Below are 26,231 nucleotides of genomic sequence, written 5' to 3' on the forward strand. Positions count from 1 at the left end.
CCCCCAAACTGCCCCGTGTCCCCCCTCCCGGCACAATCCACCCCTGGAGGGGCTCGGAGCTCACCCGGCCGCCGCTGGGCTGGCGAGGCCGCTGCTGAGCCGCATCTTCGGCGGCTCTTCAGAGCATGTAAATGATGTAGGACAGGACCACCAGGCCGATGATGGCGAAGAACATCAGGATGAAAATGTCCAGCATGGTGCGGGAGGAGGCGGCGGGGCCGGGGCTGCGGGCTCCGGGCAGCGCTGCCGGGCAGAGCCGCCCCCGCGCCCTCCCCTCCCCGCTCGCTCAGGATGCAGAGCCGATGCCGGAGCTGATGGAGCCGCTCTCCTGCGGGAGATAAAGGGATGAACCCCCGGCTCAGCCCAGCCCCGGCCTCTGTCCCCGCGGGGGTTGTTCTGTCCCTTCCTTCTGTTCCGTTCCATCCTTCCCAAAGCGCTCCCCATTTCAGGGGGGGCCCACGGGGATGTGCCCCCAGCTGGGAACGCGCCCATCCTTTGGGGAAAAGGGGGAAAAGGGGAAAATGAGCGCGGTCCCCAGCCTGAAGTCACCTTGGTGATGCTCCGGGGCTGCCCCAGCGCCGCCCTTTGCTTCCCCGGCACCGCCGCTTTGTTTTCCTCGCTGTTTTTATGTTGATAAACAACACCCGTCCCTGCACACAGCCAGGTGTTTATTAAACCCCTCTGGAAACCCCACCTGCATTCCCAGGGCTCCAGGAAAGCTCTCGGCTGAGGCGGGGCTCCCAAACACCTCCCTGGGCTGTCCAAAAACAGGGGATGAGCCCAGGAGCTGCAGCCCAGGAGGATCCCAGCGTGTCCCGGGCTCGGGGGAGATGAAAACCCCAGCTCTGGAAGCCTCCCCCTGTCCCAGCCAAGCAGGAAAAGCGGCCACAAGCAGAGCCAGCACAATCAGCAGGTAAAAATTAAACTTTTATTTTCAATCCGAGTAAAACCGGCAAGAGAATTGGTCGGGTTGTTCCATTCCGTGGGTTTTCTTTTTTTAGATAAAAAGGCCAAATAACTTCGAATTTATTTTTTTTTTAGTGGTGGGTGCTCAACCCAGGAAGGAGGACACAAGGACAAAACCCCAATTAAGCGACGGATCCCGAGGAAAACACGTTCTAAGCTCAGCACTGAGACACGACCAGGGAAGCTGGGATGGATGAGGTCTATTTTACACGTGATGAGAAGCAATTATTCAGCTTTTTAATGGTTCTTCTTCCTTGTAATTTCTTTTTTTTTTTTTTTTTACTCTTTTATTTATTTATTTATTTTAAATACAGGTTTAGGTGCTTTTCAGCTATGAAAAAAAAAGGCAAAAAAGTGCATAAAGTTGAGAGAAAAGGCAGAAATCAAGCAGTAAGAGGTTTGTTTCCCTTGGTGAGGGTGAAAAGGGGCATGGGAGAGGAGAATTTAGGGACAACAGTTTCGAGGGAGGATTAAAAAAAGATCTGTATCCCAAAAGGGAATTTCCTGTGTTATTTGGTCCATTAAAAAAGGGTTTATTCACATTGATGCTCCCCCCCGCAATTCCCAGACCAGAACGTGATTAAGAAGAGGATTCAGCAGGGAGAGGAGGCTCCCCCTGCCCTTGTGCTCCCTGTTTTAGCACCAGCCGGGATTCCCACCCCGGGCAGCCCGTCCTGGCTGCTCCTGCCCCGGTGTCACCCCAGATCCCTGTCCCCATCCCTCTGCAGCCGGAATTCCCTTTTCCCGGAGGGTTTCTGCCCCAAATCCCAGCCCCCGGGGGAGGGAGGTGTCCCCAGCAGCACAAGGAATGTCTCACTCGGCCGCTTTGGTCCCGCATTCCCGATTTTCCTGTGGAATAACAAAGGCGGCGCTGCCCCCTGGGAGCCTCCCGGCCCCACGGGGACGCTCCTGCTGTCCCCAGGTCCTGGCACGGGGACATCCCGCTGTCCCAGAGGTTCCCACTCCTCCCTCCCTGCTCATTTCCAGTTTTACCTGACCCTGATCCTCCCCAGGACCTCCTGAGCCCAGAGGAGAAGGGGACAGGGACGTGGTTTGGTCCGTGACTCGATCCCAAAGTGGTCCCAAAAAGCTGCCACCAGCGCTGGGAATGAGAGGTGTGGGGTGGCCCGGGGTGTCACAGCACCCAGGGGACAGTGCCCCGGGATGGGCCCAGAGGGGTGGCAGCACTCAGCAGCAGGAGAAAGGCAGGAAAATTCTGGGTGGGGGGAAAGGCTCCCCCAGGGGACCCCCAGAGCGAGCAGGAGCTCCAGGGGACTCATCCCAGTCTGGGGGACTCACCCCAGTCTGGGGGGCTCATCCCAGTCTGGGGGGCTCATCCCTGTCCGGGGGGATTCATCCCAATTTGGGGGGCTCATCCCAGTCTGGGGGGATTCATCCCAGTCTGGGGGGATTCATCCCAGTCTGGGGGGCTCACTCCAGTCCAGGAGGATTCATCCCTGCACCAGGGGGTTCATCCCAGTCTGGAGAGTTTATCCCAATCTCGGGGGCTCATCCCAGCTCCAGGGGGACTCATCCCAATTTGGGGGGCTCACCCCAGCTCCAGGGGGCTCATCCCATCCCAGCCCTGGGCAGGAGCAGCCAGAGCCTCCTGCAGGGCTGCCCAGAGCTCGGAACCCCGAGCAGAGAGGTTTTGCTGGAGGTTTGAGCTGAAAACTTCCCTGCTCTGGGCACTGCAGGGAGCAAGGATCGAGGGCAGCAGCCCAGGGCAGCAGGAGCTGAGCAGGGGGAGCCCACCCCGAGCCCGGGGCACCCCTGGCCGAGCCCCCCTCGCCTCTCCCACCCCCCAGCAGGAATTTGGTCCTGACTTGGCCTCTCCCTCCCTTTCCTGACACCCCGGGGGCTCCAGAGGAGGGCAGGACAGGAGGGACAGCAGGGACAGGAGCAGGAGCCCCTGGGGCTTTGATCCCCACCCCACAGTGCCCCACAGCCCCCACGGGGCAGAAGTGGCGAGAGACACCGCGCCCAGAGGGGACACGGGGACACGGCTCCGAGGGCGGGGAGGGGACAAGAGACGCGCACACGGGGAGGGGACACGGGGCAGGGCGGCGTCCCCGGGCTCAGATGGCCTCCACGTAGTTGGCAGGGAGCATGCCCGTGTCCCCCGTGCGCTCCACCGTGCCGTACATCCAGCCGTCGTCGATCTGCTGCACGTTGATGATGGTGTCCCCGTCCTGGAAGGACACCTCGTCCTCGTCTGCCGCGTTGTAGTCATAGACGGCACGGAAACGCTTCTGTGGGGACACGGGGACACGGTCACGGCCCCAGGGGGCATGGAGGGGACATGGAACAGCCCCAGGGGACAAGGAACAGCCCCGGGGGACACGGGGTCACTGTCACAGCCCGGGGGGACAAGGAACAGCCCCAGGGGACAAGGAACAGCCCCAGGGGACACGGGGTCATTGTCACAGCCCGGGGGGACATGGAACAGCCCCAGGGGACAAGGAACAGCCCCAGGGGACACGGGGACATTGTCACAGCCCGGGGGGACATGGAACAGCCCCAGGGGACAAGGAACAGCCCCAGGGGACACGGGGACATTGTCACAGCCCCAGGGGGCATGGAGGGGACATGGAACAGCCCCAGGGGACAAGGAACAGCCCCAGGGGACAAGGAACAGCCCCAGGGGACACGGGGTCATTGTCACAGCCTGGGGGGACAAGGAACAGCCCCAGGGGACAAGGAACAGCCCCAGGGGACACGGGGTCATTGTCACAGCCCAAGGGGGACATCGTCACAGCCCCAGGGGACACGGGGTCACTGTCACAGTCCCAGGGCACATGGAAAAGCCCCAGGGGACATGGTCACAGCCCCAGGGGACATTGGGGTGGGTCACTGTCACAGCCCCAGGGGACACGGGGGTGGGTCACTGTCACAGCCCCAGGGGACATGGGGGTGGGTCATTGTCACAGGCCCACGAGACACGGAATGGGGGGGCTGAGGGAGCACAGGGACCCCCAGGGTGGGAATGGGGGCTGGGCTGGACTCACCCCCCCTCCGGCCGGGGCGTTGCGCTGTGAGGAGGCCGGGGCTGGCTCCTTGTAGCCGTAGGACTGGGATGGAGGCGGCTGCTGCTGCTGGTAAACTGGGGAGAGAATGGGGAGTGAACTGGGATGGGGAGTGAACTGGGATGGGGAGGGAATGGGAACCCTGCACTGGGATGGGGAGGGAAAGGTGGATCCTGAACTGGGATTTGGGTGGACCCTGCACTGGGATTTGGGTGGATCCACGGACTGGGATTTGAGTGGATCCATGGACTGGGATTTGGGCAGATCCATGCACTGGGATTTGAGTGGATCCACAAACTGGGATGTGGCTGGATTTATGAACTGGGATTTGAGTGGATCCATGAACTGGGATCTGAGTGGATCCATGAACTGGGATTTGAGCGGATCCATGAACTGGGATTTCGGTAGACCCTGCACTGGGATTTGGGTGGATCCTGCACTGGGATTTGGGTGGATCCACAGACTGGGATTTGGGCGGATCCATGCACTGGGATTTTGGGCAGGTCCTGCACTGGGATTTTGGGCTGTGGGGCATGCAGAGGAGCCCTGGGGCTGTCCCCACCCACCCGTGGCTCCGGGCTGGCCGTGGTGCTGCTGCTGCTGCTGCTCTGCTCTCCGGTAGCCGCCGCTCTCCTGGGAATTCCGGCGCTCCGGCTCCGAGCCCTCGCTGGGGCTGGGGCCCATCCGGCTCCTCTCGAACTCCTCGTGGTACTTGATCTGCAGGGAGGGGGGGGACAGCTCAGAGCTCGGCCCTGCTGCAGCAGCTGCTCCCAGGGAAGAGGGGCTGGGACAAGGAAACGGCCTCGGGGCAGGTTCGGGTTGGGAATTTGGGAGAATTCCTTCAGAAAAGGGAGTCATGGTCCCCAGAAGGGTTAAAAGCCCACTTGGGTTGCTGGTGAGGCAGAGCTGGGTTAATGCTGGGCTATCCCAGCCTGAGGGATTCTGGATCCTTCCCCTCATCCCAGCAAATCCCAGGGGCTCCTTCCCCACCCCCCAGCACGAGGACATCTGCTCGGAGCAGCTCCAGGCACAGGGACAGGAGGAGCTTCCCACGAGGAATTGTTTCAGGGTGAGATTCAGCCCCAGATGCACCTCCCAAACCAAGGGGAAACAGAGCAAAATCCCCTTCAGGAATTCTGGTGTGCAGCCCCCAGTGCCAGAGGGACACAGGAGGGAAGGGTTAACCCAGCCGTGAGGGCGTGAGGGTGAAAATTACCAATTAACTCATTGCTGTTAACGAGTGCATTCCCACCGGGAAGCAGCTGGAGCCTGGGAATGTGCCCTGGTTAAACAGTGATGGACTGGAGGGCACTGGGGCTGGGCATGGGCACGGCTGGGACACCCCAGGGACAGGGACAGGCTCAGGATCAGCCCTAGGACAGATCTGGGAACAGGGACAGCCTCGGGATCAGGGACAGGAACAGCCTCGGGAAAAACAGGTTCAGGGTCAGAAATAGCCCCAGGAGCAGCTCCAGGAAGAGGCCCAGGACAGGTTCAGGAGCAGGGTCAGTCCCAGGAGCAAGGACGGGAACAAGGACAGGAGCAGGGACAGCCTCAGCAACAGCCCTAGGGGCAGGAACAGCCCCACGAACAAAGGCAGCCCCAAGAACAGCCCCAGAACAGCCCGAGGAGCAGGGACAGCCTTGGGAACAGCCCCAGAAGAGCCCCAGAACAGGTTCAGGATTGGGGACAGCCTCAGGAACAGCCCCAGGATGGGCTCAAGGACAGGAACAGCCCCAAAACAGCCCCAGGACAGATTCAGGATCAGATATAGCCCCAGGAACAGCCCCAGGAGCAGGGACATCCTTGGGAACAGCCCCAGAAGAGCCCCAGGACAGACTCAGGATCAGGGACAGCCTCAGGAACAGCCTCAGAGCAGCCCCAGGACCAGCTCCAGGAGCAGGAGCAGCCCCAGAATGGACTCAGGGACAGCCCCAGGATGGGCTCAGGCCATGCCCAGCCCCATTCCCAGGGTTTTCCCCACCCCGAGGCCGTTTTGGGGCACGGCCAGGCTGGCCCCACCTCCCCTGGCCCCGTTCCTGCCCCTGGCACGGGAGGGCCCGGCGGGGCCAGCCTGGTGGCTGTGTCTCTCCTAAGTGGGTCACGGCCACCCCAGGCTGGCAGCCAGGCACGGGAGGCTGCTGGAAATGCTGGCAGAGGGTGAGGGGCTGGGCTCAGCCACCAGGGCTGGGCTCCAGACAGCTCTCTGCTGTCATTTCATGGCCCCAAACCCCCTGGCTCTGCCCCAAACCCAGCTCCACTGCGGGGGAGCTGCCCCCAGGGAAAATCTTCCAGCTTGGAGCCCATTCCCTGCCTGGGGTTTGGTGAATCCATCACATCCTGGGGGTGCTGCACGACGGGAGCAGAAAAAGAGGGAATAAAAATCCTCCTGGGTTTTTGTGTGAGCTCCTGCCGTGGCAGCACCTCCCTGCCCTCCAAACCCCCTCCCCTGGCACCACCTCCCTGCCCTCCAAACCCCTTCCTGGGCTCCAGGAGCAGCCAGCAGCTCCCAGGCAGGCTCTGTGTCCCCAGGGCAGGGAGTCTTGGGGATGGAAAAGCAGGAGCAGCTCAGGCACCAATCAAGAGGTCAGGATTTTAACCTAATCATTGTAGTAAACATCACTAGTCTCCCTAAAATGACTATTAAATAATTAATAGGCTCCCTAAAATAACTATTAAGTAATTAATAATCTCCCTAAAATGACTATTAAGCCTCCCTAAAATTACCATAAATGCTTGATTTCTACAAGTGTTTGCATCCCACAATAAAATCGGATTCTGGGCACTGAATCAGCCTCCCCTGCCTTCCTCCCAGAGGATGGTTGGTGCAGGCCTGCAGGGATCTGTGTCCCCGGGCTGTCTGTCAGCAGCTGCCCCCTCCCCGCTGCCCCTGGAGGTCACAGCGGTGTCACAGCGGTGTCACAGCCCGCAGGAGAGGCCACTCACGTTGCTGATCTGATCCTGAGTCTTCTTGATCCTCTGCAGCTCCGGGGTGTCGGCCACCACGCTGAAGCCCTTGCCCTTGTTCTTCTCGAACTCCTCCTTGTAGCGGATCTGGGGGTGGGACAGGAAAGGGGTTGGGACAGGGCAGAGCTGGGACAGGGCAGAGCTGGGACAGGGCAGGGGCTGGGACAGGGCAGCCCTGACTGGGACCCACGGCTTCCCCAGGGCAGCAGCTCCTGCCAGGGCTCCTGCCTCGCCCAGGGGCACCCCCTGAGCATCCCTGTTTATCCCTGAGCATCCCTCAGCATTTCCATAGATCCCTGAGCATCTCTGTTTATCCCTAAGCATCCCTGCACATCCCCATACATCCCTGAGCATCCCAGTGAATCCCTGAGCATCCCTGAACATCTCTGTTCATCCCTGAGCATCCCCATACATCCCTGAGCACTCCTGTTCATCCCTGAGCATCCCTGCACATCCCCAGTGCATCCCTGAACATTTCTGAGCATCCCAGTGCATCCCCATACATCCCTGCACATCTCTGAGCATTCCTGTTCATCCCTGAGCATCCCACTGTATCCCTGAACATTCCTGAGCATCCCTGAAAATCCCTAAACATTCCTGAGCATCCCTTAACATCCTTGAGCCTCCCTGAACATCCCTTAACATCCCCGAGCCTCTCTCAACATCCCTGCACATCCCTGAGCCTCCGGGCAGGGCTGGGACAGGGCAGCCCTGACTGGGACCCACGGCTTCCCCAGGGCAGCAGCTCCTGCCAGGGCTCCTGCCTCGCCCAGGGGCACCCCCTGAGCATCCCTGTTTATCCCTGAGCATCCCTCAGCATCCCCATACAACCCTGAACATCCCTGAGCATCCCTGCACACCCCCAGTGCATCCCTGAACATTTCTGAGCATCCCAGTGCATCCCCATACATCCCTGCACATCTCTGAGCATTCCTGTTCATCCCTGAGCATCCCACTGTATCCCTAAACATTCCTGAGCATCCCTTAACATCCTTGAGCCTCCCTGAACATCCCTTAACATCCCCGAGCCTCTCTCAACATCCCTGCACATCCCTGAGCCTCCCTGCACATCCTTGTCCATCCCTGAGCCTCCCCGAACATCCCTGAGCCTCCCTGCACATCCTTGTCCATCCCAGAGGCTCCCCAGGGATGGCAAACAGGGGTTTCCAGGAGCTCCCACACCAAACCATTCCCCTGAGGTCCCGTTCCTCTTCGGGCAGGAAGGGTCTCCCCTCTCTCTCTGGGGTCACCCAGCTTTGGTTTCAGTTTCCTGTGGGGCACCCAGCTCAGAGCAGCTGCTCAGTGACCTGCAGCCCTGCAAGGGCACCTCCAGCCACCCCTGGGAGGGTGACAGAGCTGGTGACACTGGGACAGGCTCAGGAGGGGCTGGGGGAGCTGCTCTGGAGCCACCAGCCCCAGTTTGCCCAGTTGGGCTGTGGTTTGCCCTCCATCCCTGATGCTTTCCATGAAGGATGCTTCCCTCTGGAGTGCGGGATGCTGTCCCCACGCTGCCCAGGACAGGGGACAGGGCACCCACAGAGCTGCTGAGCTGGGAGAATTGCAGGCTGGAAAGACAAGGAATCACTGAGCAAGAAGCCAGTCCCACGGGAGGGCAGATCCTCTGATAAATCCTGTATTTTTACCCTAAAATCCCACCCTGCTCCATCTCCCTTGGTTTTTCACCCTGCTGATGTTCAGGACACAGGAATTCAGCCCTAAAAAACCCCCTGGCAGCACCCCCATGATGATGATGAGGATGATAATAATTTAACAAATTAATTAACCCCACAATTAATTTTCCCGTGGGGGAGCTGCTCCCTCCATGTCGTGACTCTGAATGCATCCATGAATTATCCAAAGGGAGCCAGAAAAAAAACCCTTAATGCATCCAACCCTCCCCTTTTTGTCACCAGCACCGAGGTGACACTGCTCCCAGAAGGGCTGGCACAGCAGGACAGGAGTGGCACTGCCACCCCCACACGGGACCTCGGGCAGGAAGGGCCGTGCCCAAATTCCCCCCCAGGAAAGGCTCAGAAAAGGAGCCCCAGGATGGGAACCTGCAATTTCCCTGCCACACGTGGGCTGGGAAAAGCAGCCTGTGGGCACCAGGGTGCCACTTTGGGGACACTTTTGGCCTCACAGGACACGATTACCCAGCAGCTTCCCGTGAGCGGAACGGGAGGCGCCTCCTCGGGGACACAAATAGAGGGGACAGAGGAGTGACAAGGGACTGCTGTGGCCTGGCCCTGCCACCCACCCTGCCCCTGGCACCCTGCAGGTGCCCAGTGTCCCATCCCTGACTCCCTGTCCCTGTCACCCATCCCTGTCACCCATCCTTGCAGCTCCTTGTCCTTGTCACCCCATCCTTGTCACCCCACCCTTGCAGGTGCCCAGTGTCCCATCCCTGTCACCCCATCCCTGTGGGTGTCCAGGACCCTGTCCCTGCCACCCCAGTGTCCCTGAGCCTGGCAGGCCCCAGGAGCTGGGCACATCTGGCACAGGGGACAGGGCTGAGCTCTGGTGACCAATTCAGGGAAGAAGAGCCCCCGTCCCTTCAGGACTGTCCCCCCCAGGCTCAGGAGAGCCCAGGCAGAGCTCAACCCCCTCCCCTGGCTCTGCTTTCATCAACAACAACCCAGAAAAGCCTGGAGACTCCAGCAGCAGCAGCAGCAGCTCCGTGGTTGCCATGGAAAAGCCACGGTGTCCCCTTGTCCCTGTCATCCCCCTGTCCCTGTCATCGCTGCGTGGACACAAATCCAGCCCCAGGCTGAGTCTGAGCCAGGGATCTGCTGGGCTGCTCCCAGGGGGAAGGGCTGGGAGAAAAGCTGAGCTTTGGGGACAAAAGCTGAGCTTTGGGGACCGCAGAGTGGCCCTGGGGGGTCCCCCATCCTCCCCCTCCTCCTGGATGCATTTCAGCTCCCCAGCTCCTGCGCTCTCAGGCTGATGGGAGGAGGAGGAAGGCGAGAGCATCCCCTGGGGCAGGGCAGGCAGGGATGTGATGCCAAGGCTCACCTGGCTCTGGAGCTCACTCTGCTGCTTTAGGCGCAGGTTCTCGGGCGTGTCTGCCACCATGGTGAAGGATTGCTTCGGGTAGTGTCTGCCGAGGCAAGGACAGGGTTAATGTCACTGTCCCTGCCCTGTTAATGCCACCACCCCTGTCCCCAGCACAGCAGAGCAACTCCCACCACGGAATCCTGGAGGCATTCAGGCTGGAAAAGCCCTCCAGGATCATCGAGCCCAACAGTGTCACCCCAAATCTGTGTCCCCAAGGGCCACACCCGAGTGTTGAGAACGTTCCAGGGGTTTTGTCCCTCTCCAGAGGAGCCAGAGATGGGGACACAGCCCCAGAGGGCTTGGCAGCTGCCATGTGGGATTGCCCAGACAATGGGGTTTCTCCAACAATGGGGTTTCTCCCTGTGCACTCTCCCCCAGCCAACACTTTTCCCCCTGGGCTCTCTCCCAGTGTCACATTTATCACAAAAGAGCAAAAGCAGTGTTTTTCCCTCGGGGACAAAGCCATTCCAGGCCTGTGCAGGATTTCAGGACAGACCTTTCCCTGTCCCCAAACAGCCCCCAGGGCCCTGTTAGCCCAGGAAGAGCTGCTGGCTCTGCTCCCAGTGCCTCTGCTGGGTCCAGGCTGAGCCTGAGCTCTCCCTGCAGAGCTTCCAGCCACAGCAGCCCCACACTGGGGATTCCTGGTGCTGCACAACGTCCCAATCCTGGCACAAACCACGGGGACAACGCACAGGAACGGGGTCAGGAACTCGGAAAGAGACTCAGGGAGGAGGAAGGAAATATCCAGTGCTGCAGCTGGAGGCTGCTGGCAGCCCTGGCCCAGCCTCCCGTGGCCATTCCCACCTTGGAATGACACAGAAAAGAGCAGGGATGGAATCCCTGGGTAACAGGGAGTGCTCAAGAGGGTCAGGATGTGGCAGTTTCAGCTGGATTTGGGGTCTCTCAGCTGCCCAGAAGGGGAAGAGTCGGTCCCAGCTGTGGAACTTCACACCCAGGCCCTGCATCCCCGAGGATGCTCCCACTGGATCCAGTCCCACAGCTCTGCCTGGAGCAAGAGGAGCATTTCCAGCCTGGCAGAGACCTCCACACCCCAGAATTCCCAGGAAAAGCCCTGGAAGGAAACCTGACCTGGAGCAGATCTGGGAGATCCCAGATCATGAACTCCCCTGGGAATCCCAGAGCATTCCCAGCCTGGAAGGAGAGCCAAGAACCAACCCAAGCCATTCCTGGGATTCTGGGAGATCCCAGATCAGGAATTCCCCCTGGGAATCCCAGAGCATTCCCAGCCCTGTGAGGTGATTCCCAGCACCTCTGCCCGGGGTTTTTACAAACCCTGAGTGATTTCCTTGCTGCTCAGCAGTGCTTTTATCCAACATTCCCAATGTGAACATCCCAACATCCCCCAGGAAAGGCACGGAGGGGGACACAACCCAGCCAAGGGCAGAGGCTGCTCTGGAACCAGAGCCCAGAGCTCACAGAATTCACAGAATAACAAAATTACTGGGTTGGGAGAGACCTCCAAGACCATGGAGTCCAGCCCAGCCCCAGCACCTCAACTCAACCCCGGCACCCAGTGCCAGTCCAGGCTTGGTTAAACACACCCAGGGATGGTGACTGCACCACCTCCCCGGGCAGAACATTCCAGAACTTTATCACCTTTCTGGAAAAAACTTTTTCCTGATATCCAACCTGAATTTCAGCTCAAGGCTGTGTCCTGTGGTTGTGTCAGTGCCTGCAGACAGAGCCCAGCCCCAGCTGAGCACAGGTATCTTTCAGGGGGTGTAGAGAGTGATGAGGGCACCCCTGAGTCTCCTTTTCTCCAGGTGAGCACCCCCAGCTCCCTCAGGGGTTCCTCTCAGGGCTTGTGCTCCAGACCCCTCCTAAATTGGGGGATTTCTCACCAGTGACAAGCCAAGGGGAAGAATGACCCCCCTGCTCCTGCTGGCCACACCACTCCTGATCCATCCCCGCCCTGCCAGCCGGGATCTCCCATTGCCATGGCAACCGCATCCCTGCCCCGGGCACTGATAACACCGGGAGATCACCGGGCTGGGAAAGGCAGGAATCCATCCCCGGGGAGATCAGGAGAAGGGGAATGAAAAACAGCCCGGAAAACAACAAGCTGGATTGAATGCAGCGCTGGGTCCTGCTCCAGCCCAGCCCGGGGAGCAGCAGACAGCCAGGGATGAAGCTGGGATTAGGATTCCTGTGGATTTTGAGGAAATCTGGCAAGGATTTGAGGCAGCTTTTGCTCAGCCCTGAGTTAGCAGGCAGCAGGGATCTGTCTGTGCCGGGTGTGGGATGAACAAAATTCGGGATTCTCCCCCAGGATTGGGCACCACTTCTGCCCCAGCTCCTGGAGCTGCTCCCTGGGGATGAGGCACTTCAGCCCTTCAGGAATTTGGGATTTGGGATCCTCCCCCGGGATTGGGCACTGCTTTTTCCCCCCAGTTCCCTGGGGAGGAGGAGTTTCAGTCCTTAGGGATTCAAGGCTGGAGGAGGAGGTGTTCTCCCTGCTGGAAAGGATCCAGGATGGGATGCAGGTTTTGGAGGGTGTTGGGAGTGCTGGGCTGGTGCTGCTGCAGTGCCCAGGGTGGGAGTGAGGAGCCCCAGCACTGTCCAGACATGGATTATCCCAGGGATTGATGGAGAGGAGCTGGGAGATCTTAGGAATGGAGCCAACAGGCTGCCAGGGGGGATTGGGCAGGGAACCTTGGGGTCTCTCCTCACTGCTGGCATCCCTCCATCCCTTTATCCACCCCTCCATCGTCTCCCTGCCTGCAGTCTGCACACAATTCCCTGCTGGAATTGCTGTCCCAGGCACACACAGGGATGGAGGAGCTGCTCCCTGGAGCAGGAAAACTCCTCCCCGAGCTGGAGCTCCACAGGAGACTGGGTGGGTGAGGAAACCTAAGGAAAAGCCAGCTCTGGATGCAGCCAGAGAAGTGAGGGGAGGCTCCTCAGGGGCTGCAGCTCTGATCTGGGGGACAGGGACAGCACAAGGGAGGGGCTGGAGCAGTGCCTGGGAGGCTCAGGCTGGATTTTGGGAAAGGATTTTCCCCCCAGAGGGTGTTCAGGCACTGGAACAGCTCCCCAGGGAATGGGCACAGCCCCGAGGCTGCCAGAGCTCCAGGAGGGTTTGGACATTGCTCTCAGGGACAGGGGGGGATTTTGGGGTGTCTGTGCAGGGCCTGGGGTTGGACTGATGATCCCTGTGGGTACCAGAGCCCCAGGAATGTTTGGGCAACACCCTGAAACTGGCTGGGATTGTTCTCATGATCCTTGGGGGTCCCTTAAACTCGGGATATTCCAGGATTCCACACAGAACAGCGCAGGGCACGGCAGGGACCCCTTTCCACCCTCAAAATCCCAAAAAAACCCCCAAAAAACCCCAAAACCCCAGCTCCTGCTCCAGAGGAGCCCCGGGAGGCTGTGGCAGCCCAGACGAGGCAGCTTTTGTGGCTCTGCTAAATCAGGTCAGAGGAGTCTCCCCGGGCAGAGCTCCCGTCTGGCGCCCGCATTAGGGGCGGGATGAGCCCGGCAATTCCCAGGGAGGGAAATTCATCCCTCTGAGCCTGGCAATTCCAGGGAATGGAAATTCATCCCTCTGAGCCTGGCTATTCCCAGGGAATGGAAATTCATCCCTCTGAGCCTGGCTATTCCCAGGGAATGGAAATTCATCCCTCTGAGCCCGGCAATTCCCAGGGAGGGAAATTCATCCCTCTGAGCCTGGCTATTCCCAGGGGATGGAAATTCATCCCTCTGAGCACAGCAATTCCCAGGGGATGGAAGTTTATCCCCCCAGGAGAAGGATCCTGCTCCCAGCAGCCCCACGGCCACCACTGAGTGGTACAGAGCTCATTTGGAGGCCACCAGCAATTCCTGCACCTCCCCAGGCAGGGAGGAAACTCCACAGGGATGTTGGGAAGTGAATCCAGACCTTCCTTCCCACAGCAGCACCGTGCCTGGTTTCCATGGGATCTGCATTCCCCATATTTCCCACCCCACAGCAGGAGAGGGGGTTGGAGTGATCCCACTTCCAGACTGAGGTGAATCTCCCACCCCATTCCATCCCAGTCCTGCCCTAAAAGCAGCATTTCCCCCCAAAACCCCCCGTCCCAAGCAGCAGCACTCGAGCTGCTGCCTTTGGAGCTCATCCCAAGCTGGAAATGAGGATAAATCCTGGAACACCACTAAAAACTCCTGGGAGTGCAGCCTGGCATGGCCCAGCTGCTCTCCAGAGACAGCTGATGGAATTTGGGAGCCCCAGGAGCAGAGCCTGCATCCCCAACCCCGAGTTTGATCCCAAAAAAACCCCCATGGATGATGTGAGAGCTGCCAGTGTTTGGAAAAACCTCGGGAGCTCCGAGTGTTGCTTATATTGAGGCTTTAAAGCAGATTTTGGCAGATGGATCCACCAAGGAGCAGCCCTGGATGCAAACATTCCCTGTCCCTGCAGCTCCCAGGGGTGACAGCCACCCCCCAGCTGGGTCAGGGATTTGGGAAGGATTTGGGGGAAGATTCAGCAGAGTTAAACAAAGGAAGCAATTGGCTGTGCACTGCCAGGAGGCTCCAGGGTCACATCCTGCCTTTCAGAGGGCTGCAGCTTCTGGGGACGAGCTTAAAAAATAAACTGAGCCTTTGTCAGCACCGAAATCAGCCCCGGCCTGCAGAGAGCCCACAGGGAACGGGCACAGGGGAGGGCTGGGACCCTCCCAGGGTTTCCAGGGAAAAGCTGCCAGGATGGCTGGGCCAGCTCTCCACGTGTGCAGCTGCTCCCAGCACCACTGTGGAGAGCAGCATTCCTCCAGGATTTGTCCCAGTGCCCTGGTGCCAGGGCTGGAGAGGCCAATCCCATGGCCAGGCCAATCCCATGGGTGATCCCAGGGCTGTTTTGGGGCCAGCAATGGGAACGGGGATTTGCTCATCAGCTCTGCTCTTTGTGAGTGCAGCAGGATCCGTCCCATCCCATATCCCCCAATCCCATCCCCAATTTCCAGCAGGGAAACAACCACAATCCCAAATCCAGGAACAGCAGCAGATCCCTGGGATCCCAAATCCCAGCTCCAGGAACAGCAAATCCCTCTGATCCAGCAGGGAAGGAATCCCAACCCCAAATCCAGGAGCAGGAACAGCAGATTTCTCTAATCTACCAGGGAAACAACCCCAATCCCAAATCCAGGAACAGCAGCAGATCCCTCTGATCCAGCAGGGAAAGAACCCCAATCCCAACTCTGGGAACAGCAGATCCCTATGATCCAGCAAGGAAAAAACCCAATCCCAAATCAAGGAGCAGCAGCAGATCTCTCTGATCCAGCAGGAAAACAACCCCAATCCCCAAATCCAGGAGCAGCAGCAGATCCCTCTCATCCAGAAGGAAAAGAACCCCAATCCCAGCTCTGGGAGCTGATCCCTGGGATCCAGCAGGAAAAAAAAAAAAAACCCCAATCCCAGCCCTGGGAGAATCCTTCTGATTCAGCAGGAAAAAACACCAATCCCAGCCCTGGGAGCAGATCCCTGGGATCCAGCAGATAAATCCAGGAGCAGCAGCAGATCCATCTCATCCAGCAGGGAAAGAACCCCAATCCCAGCTCTGGGAGCTGATCCCTGGGATCCAGCAGGAAAAAAAAAAAAAACCCCAATCCCAGCCCTGGGAGAATCCTTCTGATTCAGCAGGAAAAAACACCAATCCCAGCCCTGGGAGCAGATCCCTGGGATCCAGCAGATCCCTGTGATCCAGCAGCCCTTGGACAGGGCTGCATCCTGCAGGAACTTTGTCCCCAGCAGGAATCCAGGCAAACCCACAGAGACAAAGCCTGGCCTTGGGGTGGCCCCAAGCTCCAGGAGCAGCTGATCCCAGGGGCCCAGGGAGCAGGGAAGGAGCCCCAGGATCCTGCTCCACTCCCCACCCCAGGCAGCCCCACCACCCAGGGATGGCTCTGGACTGAGAACATCAGAGTGAATATTCACCCAGACTGAATATTCACCTTTGGGCCCTCCCCCAGGATCTTCCAGGTGGGATTTGTGCTGCACAGGGGGATCTCCCTGATCCCTCAGCCTGAGCACAACCAGTCTAATATATATATTATGAAAACCTACATATGAAAACCTACATATGAAAACCTACAAATATAATAAACAGATAAAATAATTTAATATATTTATAAAATATCTATTTAATATAAAATCTCTATAAAATGTGTTTGGGAGCAGCTGGAGCCTGGAACCTGTATGCAGCTTTCCACCACTTTTCATCCGGAAAAGTCTCAGACTTCCCTGGATTTTCCCTTCTCCCACTTTCAGCTCCAAGTGCTCAGGCCAAGAGTCACTGGATGTCACTTCCAGTGAGCCATCAGTCCCTCCCAGTGCCCAGCTGGAGCCAAGGAGGGGACAGGGAGGGGGTGGGGACCGTCCCATCTGCCACCAAGCCATCCCCACACGGCCCCAAAGATTTCTGCCGGATTTATGGCAGGGGGGAATGGCAGGGCTGGAGGAAGCCCAGCCCTCTTCCTCCTGCTCTCCCAGAAGAAAGAAACTCAGGAATTTGGCGGGGAGCCACGGGCTCGAACAGAGAGGACCCTGTTTGCAAAAGCAGCCTCTTCCCTGCCAGGATAAACGTTGCTTTTCCACCCCCTTCTTCCAGGACAGAGGACCTTGTCCCTCCAAATCCAGGAAATTTGGGAATCTGGGCTCCTCCTGGGATGTCCCCAGCCAGGCACAGCTCTCCTGCAGTTTCTGCTGTCCCAGGATCCTCCTGGGAGCAGCTGAGAAGGAGCCAACCCCAAATCCAAGCCTGGAGTTTTCCCATTTTTCCCACATTCAACCCCCCTGGAAAATCCTCCAGCAACTTCCAGCTGCTCCCTTTGCTTTTAGAGAAGGAAAATGGGAAGGACAAAGGATTTTTGGGGGCAGTTTGTGTGCTCAGTGCCGGGCTGGGAAGGGTTAAAGCAGCAGCAGCATCAAAGGGAGCCCCGAGAGAGGGGCTGAGAACCCGAGGTTGCGCAGCCTCCTTGGAATGTCAGGAATTTCCCATTATTATCCCACTTCCCTAGCAGGGAGAGCACAAGAACAGGACCCTAAGCCTGGGGATGGGCAAATCCCACGGGCCACGGGGGGAAAAGTTTTGGGTCAGGACACTCAGAACAGCTCGGGGGGCTCAGCTCTGCCAGGCCAGACCCTCCCTGTGAGGTCCCTGCACACCCCAAAATCATCACCCCCAAAGGCAGAGCCCGCCTGCCTCAGCACACACATCCCCCCCAAAAAGACCCCAAAATTTCCTGCTTTTCCCCTCAAAAAGCTGGAGCTCCAACGGTGCTGTTCCCCCACAAATAAATCAATTTATTTCCAACCAGTTATTTGCATTGTCACCCTGGTGAGACCCTAAGAAATGCCATCCCCCTGCCCAAATTGGAATTTAACAAATTTCCTCCCAGCCCAGCTGAATTCCTGGATTTTGGACAAGCCACAGCCACCCCCAGCACCCAACCCCAGCAAAAACCACCTTAAAAACCCCACGGAAATGGGAGGGTCTGGCCAAGCTCTGCTCTCACCACTTCTCCTTTCAGTGTAACTCAGAAGAGTAAATTTAAAGAGTAAAAGTAAAAACTTATAGAGTAAAATCAGGAATATTGGGAAGAAATGAATACATTAATTATATTTCCTAATTTTCCTTCTAAGGGCTGCCAGTGTAGGTGTAACTCAGAAGAGTAAATTTAAAGAATAAAGTAAAAACTTTAAGAGTAAAATAATGAATATTGGGAAGAAATTAATACATTAATTATATTTCCTAATTTTCCTTCTAAGGGCTGCCAGTGTATAAGAAGCAGCTATAAAAATCAGATTTTAAAGGTGCCTTTTAGATATTAAGAAGCATTTTGGGTCCACAGGGTCCTTCTGGATAAGGGCAAAAAAAAATAAAGGTTGGAAGGGAACATCCAGTGCTCAGGAACAGGTGGAAAGGGCCAGGGAAAAAGGGCCAGAGGAAAAAAAAAAAAAAAAAAAGGGAAAGAAGAGGGAAGAAAAAAGTAAAGGGCCAGAGGGGGAAAAAAAAAAAAGGGGGAAAGTAGAGGAAAGAAAAAAGGGCCAGAGGAAAAAGGGGTCAAGGGGAAAAGAGGCCCAGGACAAAAAACAAACAAACACAAACAAACAAACAAAAAAAAGACCCAGAAAAAAGTGGCCCAGAGGAAAAAAATAAGGGAAGAAAAAAAAAAAAGGAAAAAAAAAGAAAAAAAGGGGCCCTGAGCTCTTGCTCCACCCTGCCCTGCCTCCATCCCCCACACCAAGGATTTCACCTCCCAGGTTTATTTACCTTGGGATTCTTTCCCTGCCAGGAAATTCAGGTGGCTGCACCCAGCCCAGCCCAGTGAGCCCTGTACAAAGGGAATTTCTGGGTCTGCTCCCTCACAAAGGGAATTTCTGGGTCTGCTCCCTGCAAAAAAGGGAATTTCTGGGTCTGCTCCCTGCAAAAAAGGGAATTTCTGGGTCTGCTCCCTGCAAAAAAGGGAATTTCTGGGTCTGCTCCCTCACAAAGGGAATTTCTGGGTCTGCTCCCTGCAAAAAAGGGAATTTCTGCCCTCCCCACACCTGCAGGGCACCAACACCTGAGAGCTCCTCCTGGGGTCAGCTCAGCCCAGCCTGCTCTGGGGTTTTAAAAAAGGGAATTTCTGCCCTCCCCACACCTGCAGGGCACCAACACCTGAGAGCTCCTCCTGGGGTCAGCTCAGCCCAGCCTGCTCTGGGGTTTTAGTCCCTTTTTCCTGCTCAGGCTGGGCCTGGAGAGCAGCCCCCAGAGACCTGGAAAAGCCTGGTTTAATACTGGTACTAACTGGTTTAATACCAGTGTTAACGGGTGTAACACTGGTTTAACACCAGTATTAACTGAGACCCCTCCATCCAAGGCTTCCCTTCCCTCCCAGAAATTCTGCAGATCAGCAGGGAAGGAGCTCCTGGAGAGCTCGGGGTGTCCCACAGAGCCTGTTCCAGGGTGAGGGCTGGAATATCCAGGAGATCCCACAGGAGATCCCATAGCACAGGAGGATCCACAGTGGACCCCACAGGAGATTCCACAGGAGGATCTCCACAGCAGGATCCCCCCAAAAAAATCCCACAGCGGGGACCCTCACAGAAAATCCCACAGCAGGGATCCCCAGAGCAGGATCCCCCAGAAAAATCCCACAGCAGGGATTCCCACAGAAAATCCCACAGCAGGGACCCCCACAGAAAATCCCACAGCAGGGATACCCAGAAGGTCCCCCAGCAGAGATCTCCAGAAAATCCCACAGCAGGCCTCAGAGCAGTGATCCCCACAGAAAATCCCAGCAGGACCCCACAGAAAATCCCACAGCAGGGATCCCCCACAGCAGGATCCCCAGAAGGTCCCCCAGCAGGCCCCATAGCAGGGATCCCCACTGAAAATCCCACAGCAGGCCTCACAGCAGTGATCCCCACAGAAAATCCCAGCAGGACCCCACAGAAAATCCCACAGCAGGGATCCCCCACAGCAGGATCCCCCAGCAGGGATCCCCCAGCAGGGATCCCCACTGAAAATCCCACAGTAGAGATCCCCACAGCAGGGATCCCCCACAGAAAACCCCACAAGCAGGGATCCCCAGAGCAGGATCCCCCAGAAAAATCCCACAGCAGGCCCCACCGCAGTGATCCCCACAGAAAATCCCACAGCAGGACCCTACAGAAAATCCCACAGCAGGGATCCCCCACAGAAAACCCCACAGCAGGGATCTCTAGAGCAGGATCCCCCAGAAAAATCCTACAGCAGGCCCCACCGCAGGGATCCCCACAGAAAACCCCACAGAAGACCCCACAGCAGGACCCTATAGAAAATCCTACAGCTGGGATCCACAGAAAATCCCCCAGCAGGCCCCACAGCAGGGTCCCCCACAGAAAATCCCACAACAGGGATCCTAGAAAACCCCACAGCAGGGTCCCCCCCAGAAAACCCCCCAGCAGCCCCCGCACTCACGCGTTGCAGTACGGCTTCTTCTCGTAGCCCTTGTAGTTCTTCATGTTCAGGGTCATCTTGCAGGTCTCGCAGTGGAAACATGCTTTGTGCCAGAACTGCAACACAAAACCCCGACCGTCAGCACCGGGGACCCCAAAACCCCGCTGGAACCCCACAGTTCCCACCCAGCATGGCAGCCACGCCGCCTGCGACCCCAGAAAAACCAAATTTTCCTTCTGAGAAATGCCAGTGCATGAGGAGCAGCTACAAAAATGGGATTTCCCAGCTCTTTTTTAGATATTAAGAAATATTTTGGCTCAAAGACCAGCCAGGAAAGGGGAGCACAACTCAGGGTCCTTCTGGATAAGGGAAAAAAAAGTTGGTAAAAGGAGCACAGGGAATATCCTGTTAATTTAGGATCAAATCCCATCTTCTCCTGATCTTCCCAATGCATTCATCCCAGCCAGGGGAATTTTTTTTCCTTCCATAAATCCAGGAATTCATGGATAGGAAAAGCTCCTTCTGCAAGTGACACCACAGCAGAGGGAACAGCTGTGTTTGAAGGTTCAAAGCTGCTGCTTTGGTTTTTTTCTTTATTTTTTTTTTTATTTTATTGCTGTTCTTTGCCCGGTGCCAGCCAGAAGAGCAGGTCAGGTGAGGCTGCACGAGCCAAGCAGGAAAAGGTTCTCATGGGAAGCAGACAGAAATCCAAGGTGAAAGACACAGCCCCAAAAATCCAGACCCTGACCCCACACCCTGGGCTCTGACAAACCCTAAAGGGGAGTTTAAAGGTTCTTTTTTAGGGCTGCTCCTAAAGAAATTATTCCCACCTGGCTCTGAGCTGGGAGGAGCCTGAGGAGAACAGCTCAGAGCTGGAGTTAAAGGTTGGATTTGGTAATCTGGGAGTGAAATTATTCTCATTTTGTGATTCTGAGGTCACACAGACCAAGTTCAATGTCCTGCCAGAGTCCAGACTCCACTTTTCCACGAGGATTTGTGGGGTCTGGAGGGAATTCCCAGGGCCCAGAGAGGAATGGGAATTTCCTCCTGGAGCAGGGAAAGCACAGCCTGAAGCAAAACCTTCACCCCTGACAGCCAGCTCTGCCCTAGGGCAACCCCCCAGAAAATCAGGGAAAACCCCACCAAAAGCCCAATTAGCAGCTCCAAGCACTAATTAGAGGACAGGCAAGTATCCTTTAACACTCAGCCACCACACCCAGAGAGCCCAGCTGCTGCTTCTTGCTGGGATTTCCACTTTGAAACCTCCAAGAAGCCAATTCTCCTCTCCAAGCCCAGCCTGGATCTGTGTCCCCGCAGGGAGCCAAGCCCTGCTGTCACCTCCCCTGGTGCCACACCCCGTGCACAAACACTGCCAGGCTCTGGGGACGTGACTCAGCCCTGGAGAGGACAATTTTCCTCCTTTTAATTGCTCTCAGCGATGGATTTGTTCCTCCCCTCTGTTCCAGCTCCTCCAGCTGCAGGGGCTTTGCTCCTCCATCCTTTCCCAGGGTGGTTTTGCCCCTTCCCAGATTTTGGGCTCCTGCAGGATGGATCAGCAGCTGTGTCCTGAGTTTTTGGGGCTGTCCTGGGGGGTGAAGGGCCCTTTCCAAGCCCGAGGGATGAACTGAGAGCCAGCACAGCTCCAGAGCCTTCTCCTCAAGGAATGTCCCAGCTCCCAGGAGGATCTGGCACAGCCAGCAGATCCTTGGGGTCCAGCAGGGAACAACCCCAATCCCAAATCCAGGAACAGCAGCAGATCCCTCTGATCCCAATCCCAAACCCAGGAACAGCAAATCCCTCTGATCCAGCAGGGAACCCTCATCTCAGAACCAGGAACGGCAGCAGATCCCACTGATCCATCAGGGAAATAACCCCAATCCCAAATCCAGGAACACAGCAGATTCCTCTGATCCCATTCCCAGCTCCAGGAGCAGCAGCAGATCCCTGTGATTCAGCAGATGCCTCTGATCCCAATCCCAGCTCCAGGAGCAGCAGCAGATCCCGGGGATCCAGCAGATCCCTCTGATCCCAATCCCAGCCCCTAGCAGGACGACGCTCCCAGGCAGGCCCTGCTCCCATCCCAGAGCATTCCCAGCAAATTCCCACCCCAATTCCCACCAGGGATTGCTCAGCAGGGTCATTCCAAGCCCAAGGCTCTCCCCAAGGGATCTGCAATCCCTTGGGAAGTGCCCACAGAGCACTTTTCCCTGTCCTCAGCCTCGCTGCCACAGCTCTGTGTCACAAAGGGAGTGGAATTAATGCTGGATCCACAAAATCTGAGGCAGCACTAAAAGGAGGCTGGAGCACGGCTGGACACAGGGGAGCAGGAGTTATTTTGGCTTCCAGGAACGTTCTGCTCGCCCTGGAGAAAGAGGACAGGATCCAAACGGGGTTTTGGAGGAGCATGAACGCCCTGTGCTTCCCAGTCCTGAGCCTGGAGGTGATCCCAGGTGATCCCACATCCCAGCAGGCTGGACAGGATTTATTTCTAAGTGTGAACACACATTTTGGAAACTCTTCTGACCGACATAACCTCAGTGGAAAATCACAAATTTAAAGGAAAACAGCTCTAAAACTTTCCAGATTATCCAGGTGAGCGGGTCAGAGATAATCCATGCTGGGGAAACGAAGGATTCCTTGGATTTCTAATCATGGAATGGACCTTCAGCTCATCCAGTGCCACCTCCTGCCATGGGCAGGGACATTTTCCACAGTCCCAGGCTGCTCCAAGCCCTGTCCAGCCTGGATTTGGACACTTCCAGGGGCAGCCACAGCTGCTCTGGGTCCCACCAGGCAAAGCCTTTGCACCACACCTGGAATAAACCCCATAACCTGGAGTAAACCCCACAATCTGGAGCAAACCCCACAACCTGGGGGGCAAACCCCACAGCCTGGGGACCCCAGGATTTGAGGACAACACCCAGATGAGCCCCCTGAGCTGGAGGAGACGAGCCCTGGGTGAGGCTCAGGGCCCTGCTCAGCTCGGGGTGAGCCCAGCCCAGCCCTCGGGTGTCACTTCCCCTACGGAAACCAGAGCCAGCAGTGGCACTGTCCCCGTGGGGGCAGGGACAGCCATGTCCCCAACGCTGTCCCCAAAGCCACTCGGGGCACGTCAGGGCTGTGGGGAGGTGGTCACGCTCTGGGTTTTCCAGCAATCCCAAAGGGAAGCGGAGTCTCCCTGGTTCTGGAAGCAAAGCCACATCCCAGACACCCCAAGGTTGGGGCTGTCCCCTCCTCCTGCCAGCACGGCCTGGCTGTCCTTTGGACTGTGCCCGGGAAGGCAGGGACAGGGAAAAGCAGGGACAGGGAAAAGCAGGGACAGGGGCACCCCAAAAGCTGGAAAAAGCAGGGACAGAGGAATTCCAAGGGTCAGGAAAAGCAGGGACAGAGGAACTCCAAGGGCCAGGGAAAAGCAGGGATAGAGAGAGAGGGATTCCAAAGGCCAGGAAAAGAAGGGACAGAGGAATTCCAGCAGGGACAGAGGCACTCCAAGGGTCAGGAAAAGCAGGAATAGAACTCCATGGGCTGGGAAAAGCAGGGACAGAGGAATTCCAAGGGCCAGGAAAATCAGGGACACAGGAATTCCAGCGGGAACAGAGGCACTCCAAGGGCCAGGAAAACCAGGGACAGAAGAATTCCAACAGGGACAGAGACACTCCAAGGGCCAGGAAAAGCAGGGACAGAGGAATTCCTAGGGCCAGGAAAAGCAGGGACAGAGGAATTCCAGCAGGGACAGAGGCACTCCAAGGCCTGCCCGCGGTTTTGTGGGAACTGGGGCAGCGTTCCGGGAAAAGGGCAGCCGGAGGCGCTGCGGGGCGGGGAGAGCACCGCGAGCGGCCGTGCCCCGGCCCTTCGGAAGAGGAAGTGGGTGAGGAGCCCGAGCAGGACAAGATGGTGACTGCGGGCTCCTGTCTGCTCCCCACAGCTGGAACAGACCCTCCCCTGATCCCCACAGCTGGAACAGACCCTCCCCTGATCCCCACAGCTGGAACAGACCCTCTCCACAGCTGGAACAGACCCTCCCCTGCTCCCCACAGCTGGAACAGACCCTCTCCACAGCTGGAATACACCATCCCCTGCCCCCACAGCTGGAACAGACCCTCCCCTGGAGCTCACGAAGGCTCATCCCCTTCCCCCCCGGCAATCCTGGGATCCCCCTTCCCTCCCAGTCAGCCTCGATGCCGACACTCCCCTCCCAGTCATCCCCAATCCCAGCACCCCTTTCCCCTTCCTGTTAGCCCCAACCCCAGCACTGCCCTTTCCCTTCCAAATATCCCCAGCCCCAGCACGCCTTTTCCCTTCCAGTTATCCCAAAACCCTTCCCTTCTAGATATCCACAACTTCCAAACCCCTTTCCCTTCCAAATATCCACAAATCCCAAACCCCTTTCTCCTCCAAATAGCCACAATCTCAAAGCCCCTCTCCCTTTCCAAATATCCACAACCCCCAAACTCTTTTCCTTTCCAAATATCCACAACCCCCAAACCCTTTTCCCTTCTTAAGTATCCACAAATCCCAAACCATTTTCCCTTCTAAATATCCACAAATCCCAAACCCTTTTCCCTTCTTAAATACCCACAAATCCCAAACCCCCTTCCAAATATCCACAAACTCCAAACCCTTCCCTTCCTTTTACCCACACCCCCCAAATCCCCCTCCCCTTCCAGTTATCCCCCAACCCCTTTTCCCTTCCTATCATCCCCAATCCCAACACCCAGCAGCTCCTGGAGGCTCCCAGGGCCCAGAGCCACTCACAGCCCCAAATCCCGGGATTTAGGGGTGACACTTCAGCCCCGAGCCATTCCCGGCCTCAGGAAGAAGCATCATCCCTTAAAAATGCGAGCAGCAGGGTCTGCCGGAGCTCAGGAATGCCGCTGGAGAGCGGAGCGTTCTTCCCAGTTACTTTTTTTAGTCCCTAAACTGGTTGTCCCAGAAGCCTGGGAGAGGAGGGGGAGGAGAGTGAAGGGAAATCCCATGGGAAGAGCAGCAGGAATGGAGCCCCACCATCACCTTCCCCACCTCCAGCTTCCACCAGAGCTTTTGGTTTTGAGGGGGAAATACTCCAAAAAAAAAAAAATTCCAGGTTAAGGGAGGCAGCCCCGGAGTGTAGGGATGGGATTTTTGGAACAGAGAAGTAGCAACTGGGATGGAAGATTTGGGAAAAAAAAAAAAAAAAAGAAAAGGGGAAAAAAAAAAGGGAAAAAGCTCGATCGTGGAAACCAGATGAGGCTCCCGGCTTCAGGGAAGCGTTAACTGTTGCTTTCCTTGGGCCTCCACACGGATGTGCAGCCTTTGAATGGCAGATATTCCAATAAATAAAAATATTCGCTGTGGAAGGAAGAGCTGGGGATGCTCTGGGAGCCCCCAGGGCAAAGAGCTCCATCCCTGTCCCCTCCCTGCGGGACCCTCGGGACACCGGGGGCTCCCGGGACCCCCAGGACATGGGGTGGGTGGGGGGGAGCCTGGAAATACCCCCGGGAAAGGGGGGTGGGAGGAACCCAGATCCCCTGGGATCCCCCCACGACAATGGGGGTCCCACCGCGAGGGGATCCAGCGTGGAAATACCCCCGGGAGAAGCGGGGTTGGGAGTGGGAAGCGTGGAAATATTCCCGGGAATAGGGCGGGGGGGGAGAGCCGCGTCCATAAGGAAGTGCCACCCGCGGAGGGGCTGGAATGCTGCCGGAGACCCCCCCAAAAAAACCCGAATACAGCAGAAACCCCCCCAGGAATAGCGGTGAGGAGAAAAACCATCCCGCCCAGAGGCGATCCCATGGGGGAAAAAAAAAAAAAAAATAAAAAAACCCACCCGAATACAGCAGAAACCCCCCCAGGAATAGCGGCGAGGAGAAAAACCATCCCGCCCAGGGGCGATCTCATGGGGGAAATAAAAAAAAAAAAATATCAAAAAACCCAAATCCTGGTCCCGCTCCCCACGTGCGACCCCGCGGCGCTCACCTTATCCAGGCAGTTCACCTTCTCCGTGGGATACACGATCTTCCCGCAGCGAGCACAGTTGGGGTTCATGGCGGAAAACTCGCGTGGAGGGAGGGGGAAAAGGAGGAGGGGAAAAAAAAAAAAATCGCGCCCACCCTCCTCCGCCGCCTCCTCCTTGCACTGAGCCGCCGCCCGCGGTGTCGCGACTTTAAATAGCCGGGAAGGGGAGGAGGCGGCGGGGAAGGGAAAGGGGAGGGAGCGCGGGGGTGGGGCGCGCACCTACGCCTGCGTGCACACGTAACGCGCGTGTGCGCACCCCTGGGGAGGCAGCGCCGAGACGAAACTCCCCCAAAAAGGGCCAAAAC

The 26,231-nt window shown here is 57.2% G+C and overlaps 1 protein-coding gene across 2 annotated transcripts; it reads right to left on the reverse strand.

The window, feature by feature from the left end:
• Positions 1-908: 908 nt before the first annotated feature.
• On the reverse strand, positions 909-26,060 carry LASP1 (LIM and SH3 protein 1). 2 transcript variants are annotated; one of them, XM_039697209.1, is made up of 7 exons: positions 25,888-26,060; positions 19,954-20,048; positions 9,972-10,056; positions 6,939-7,046; positions 4,559-4,709; positions 3,975-4,069; positions 909-3,218 (listed from the first exon to the last, which is right to left on the reverse strand). In XM_039697209.1, the coding sequence occupies exons 1-7, from the start codon at positions 25,954-25,956 to the stop codon at positions 3,045-3,047; spliced, it is 777 nt and encodes a 258-aa protein (XP_039553143.1). In that variant the 5' UTR covers positions 25,957-26,060; the 3' UTR covers positions 909-3,044. The 2 variants fall into 2 exon arrangements, with proteins under 2 accessions (XP_039553143.1, XP_039553144.1); XM_039697210.1 differs by lacking the exons at positions 9,972-10,056; positions 25,888-26,060 and having other exon boundaries at positions 19,954-20,034.
• Between the last annotated feature and the right edge of the window lie 171 nt (positions 26,061-26,231).

This window comes from Passer montanus, unplaced genomic scaffold (genome assembly GCF_014805655.1).
Source record: "Passer montanus isolate IOZ18808 unplaced genomic scaffold, ASM1480565v1 scaffold117, whole genome shotgun sequence".
Taxonomy (NCBI): Eukaryota; Metazoa; Chordata; class Aves; order Passeriformes; family Passeridae; genus Passer; species Passer montanus.

Bases quoted from the DNA above. Each gene is read 5' to 3' on its own strand.
- LASP1 (XM_039697209.1), bottom strand. From the start codon at position 25,956: ATGAACCCCAACTGTGCTCGCTGCGGGAAGATCGTGTATCCCACGGAG. The intron at 7,047-9,971 runs GTGAGCCTTGGC...TCCCACCCCCAG, and splicing joins AGAGTGAGCTCCAGAGCCAG to ATCCGCTACAAGGAGGAGTT. The intron at 4,710-6,938 runs GTGAGTGGCCTC...CCCTCCCTGCAG, and splicing joins CTCAGGATCAGATCAGCAAC to ATCAAGTACCACGAGGAGTT.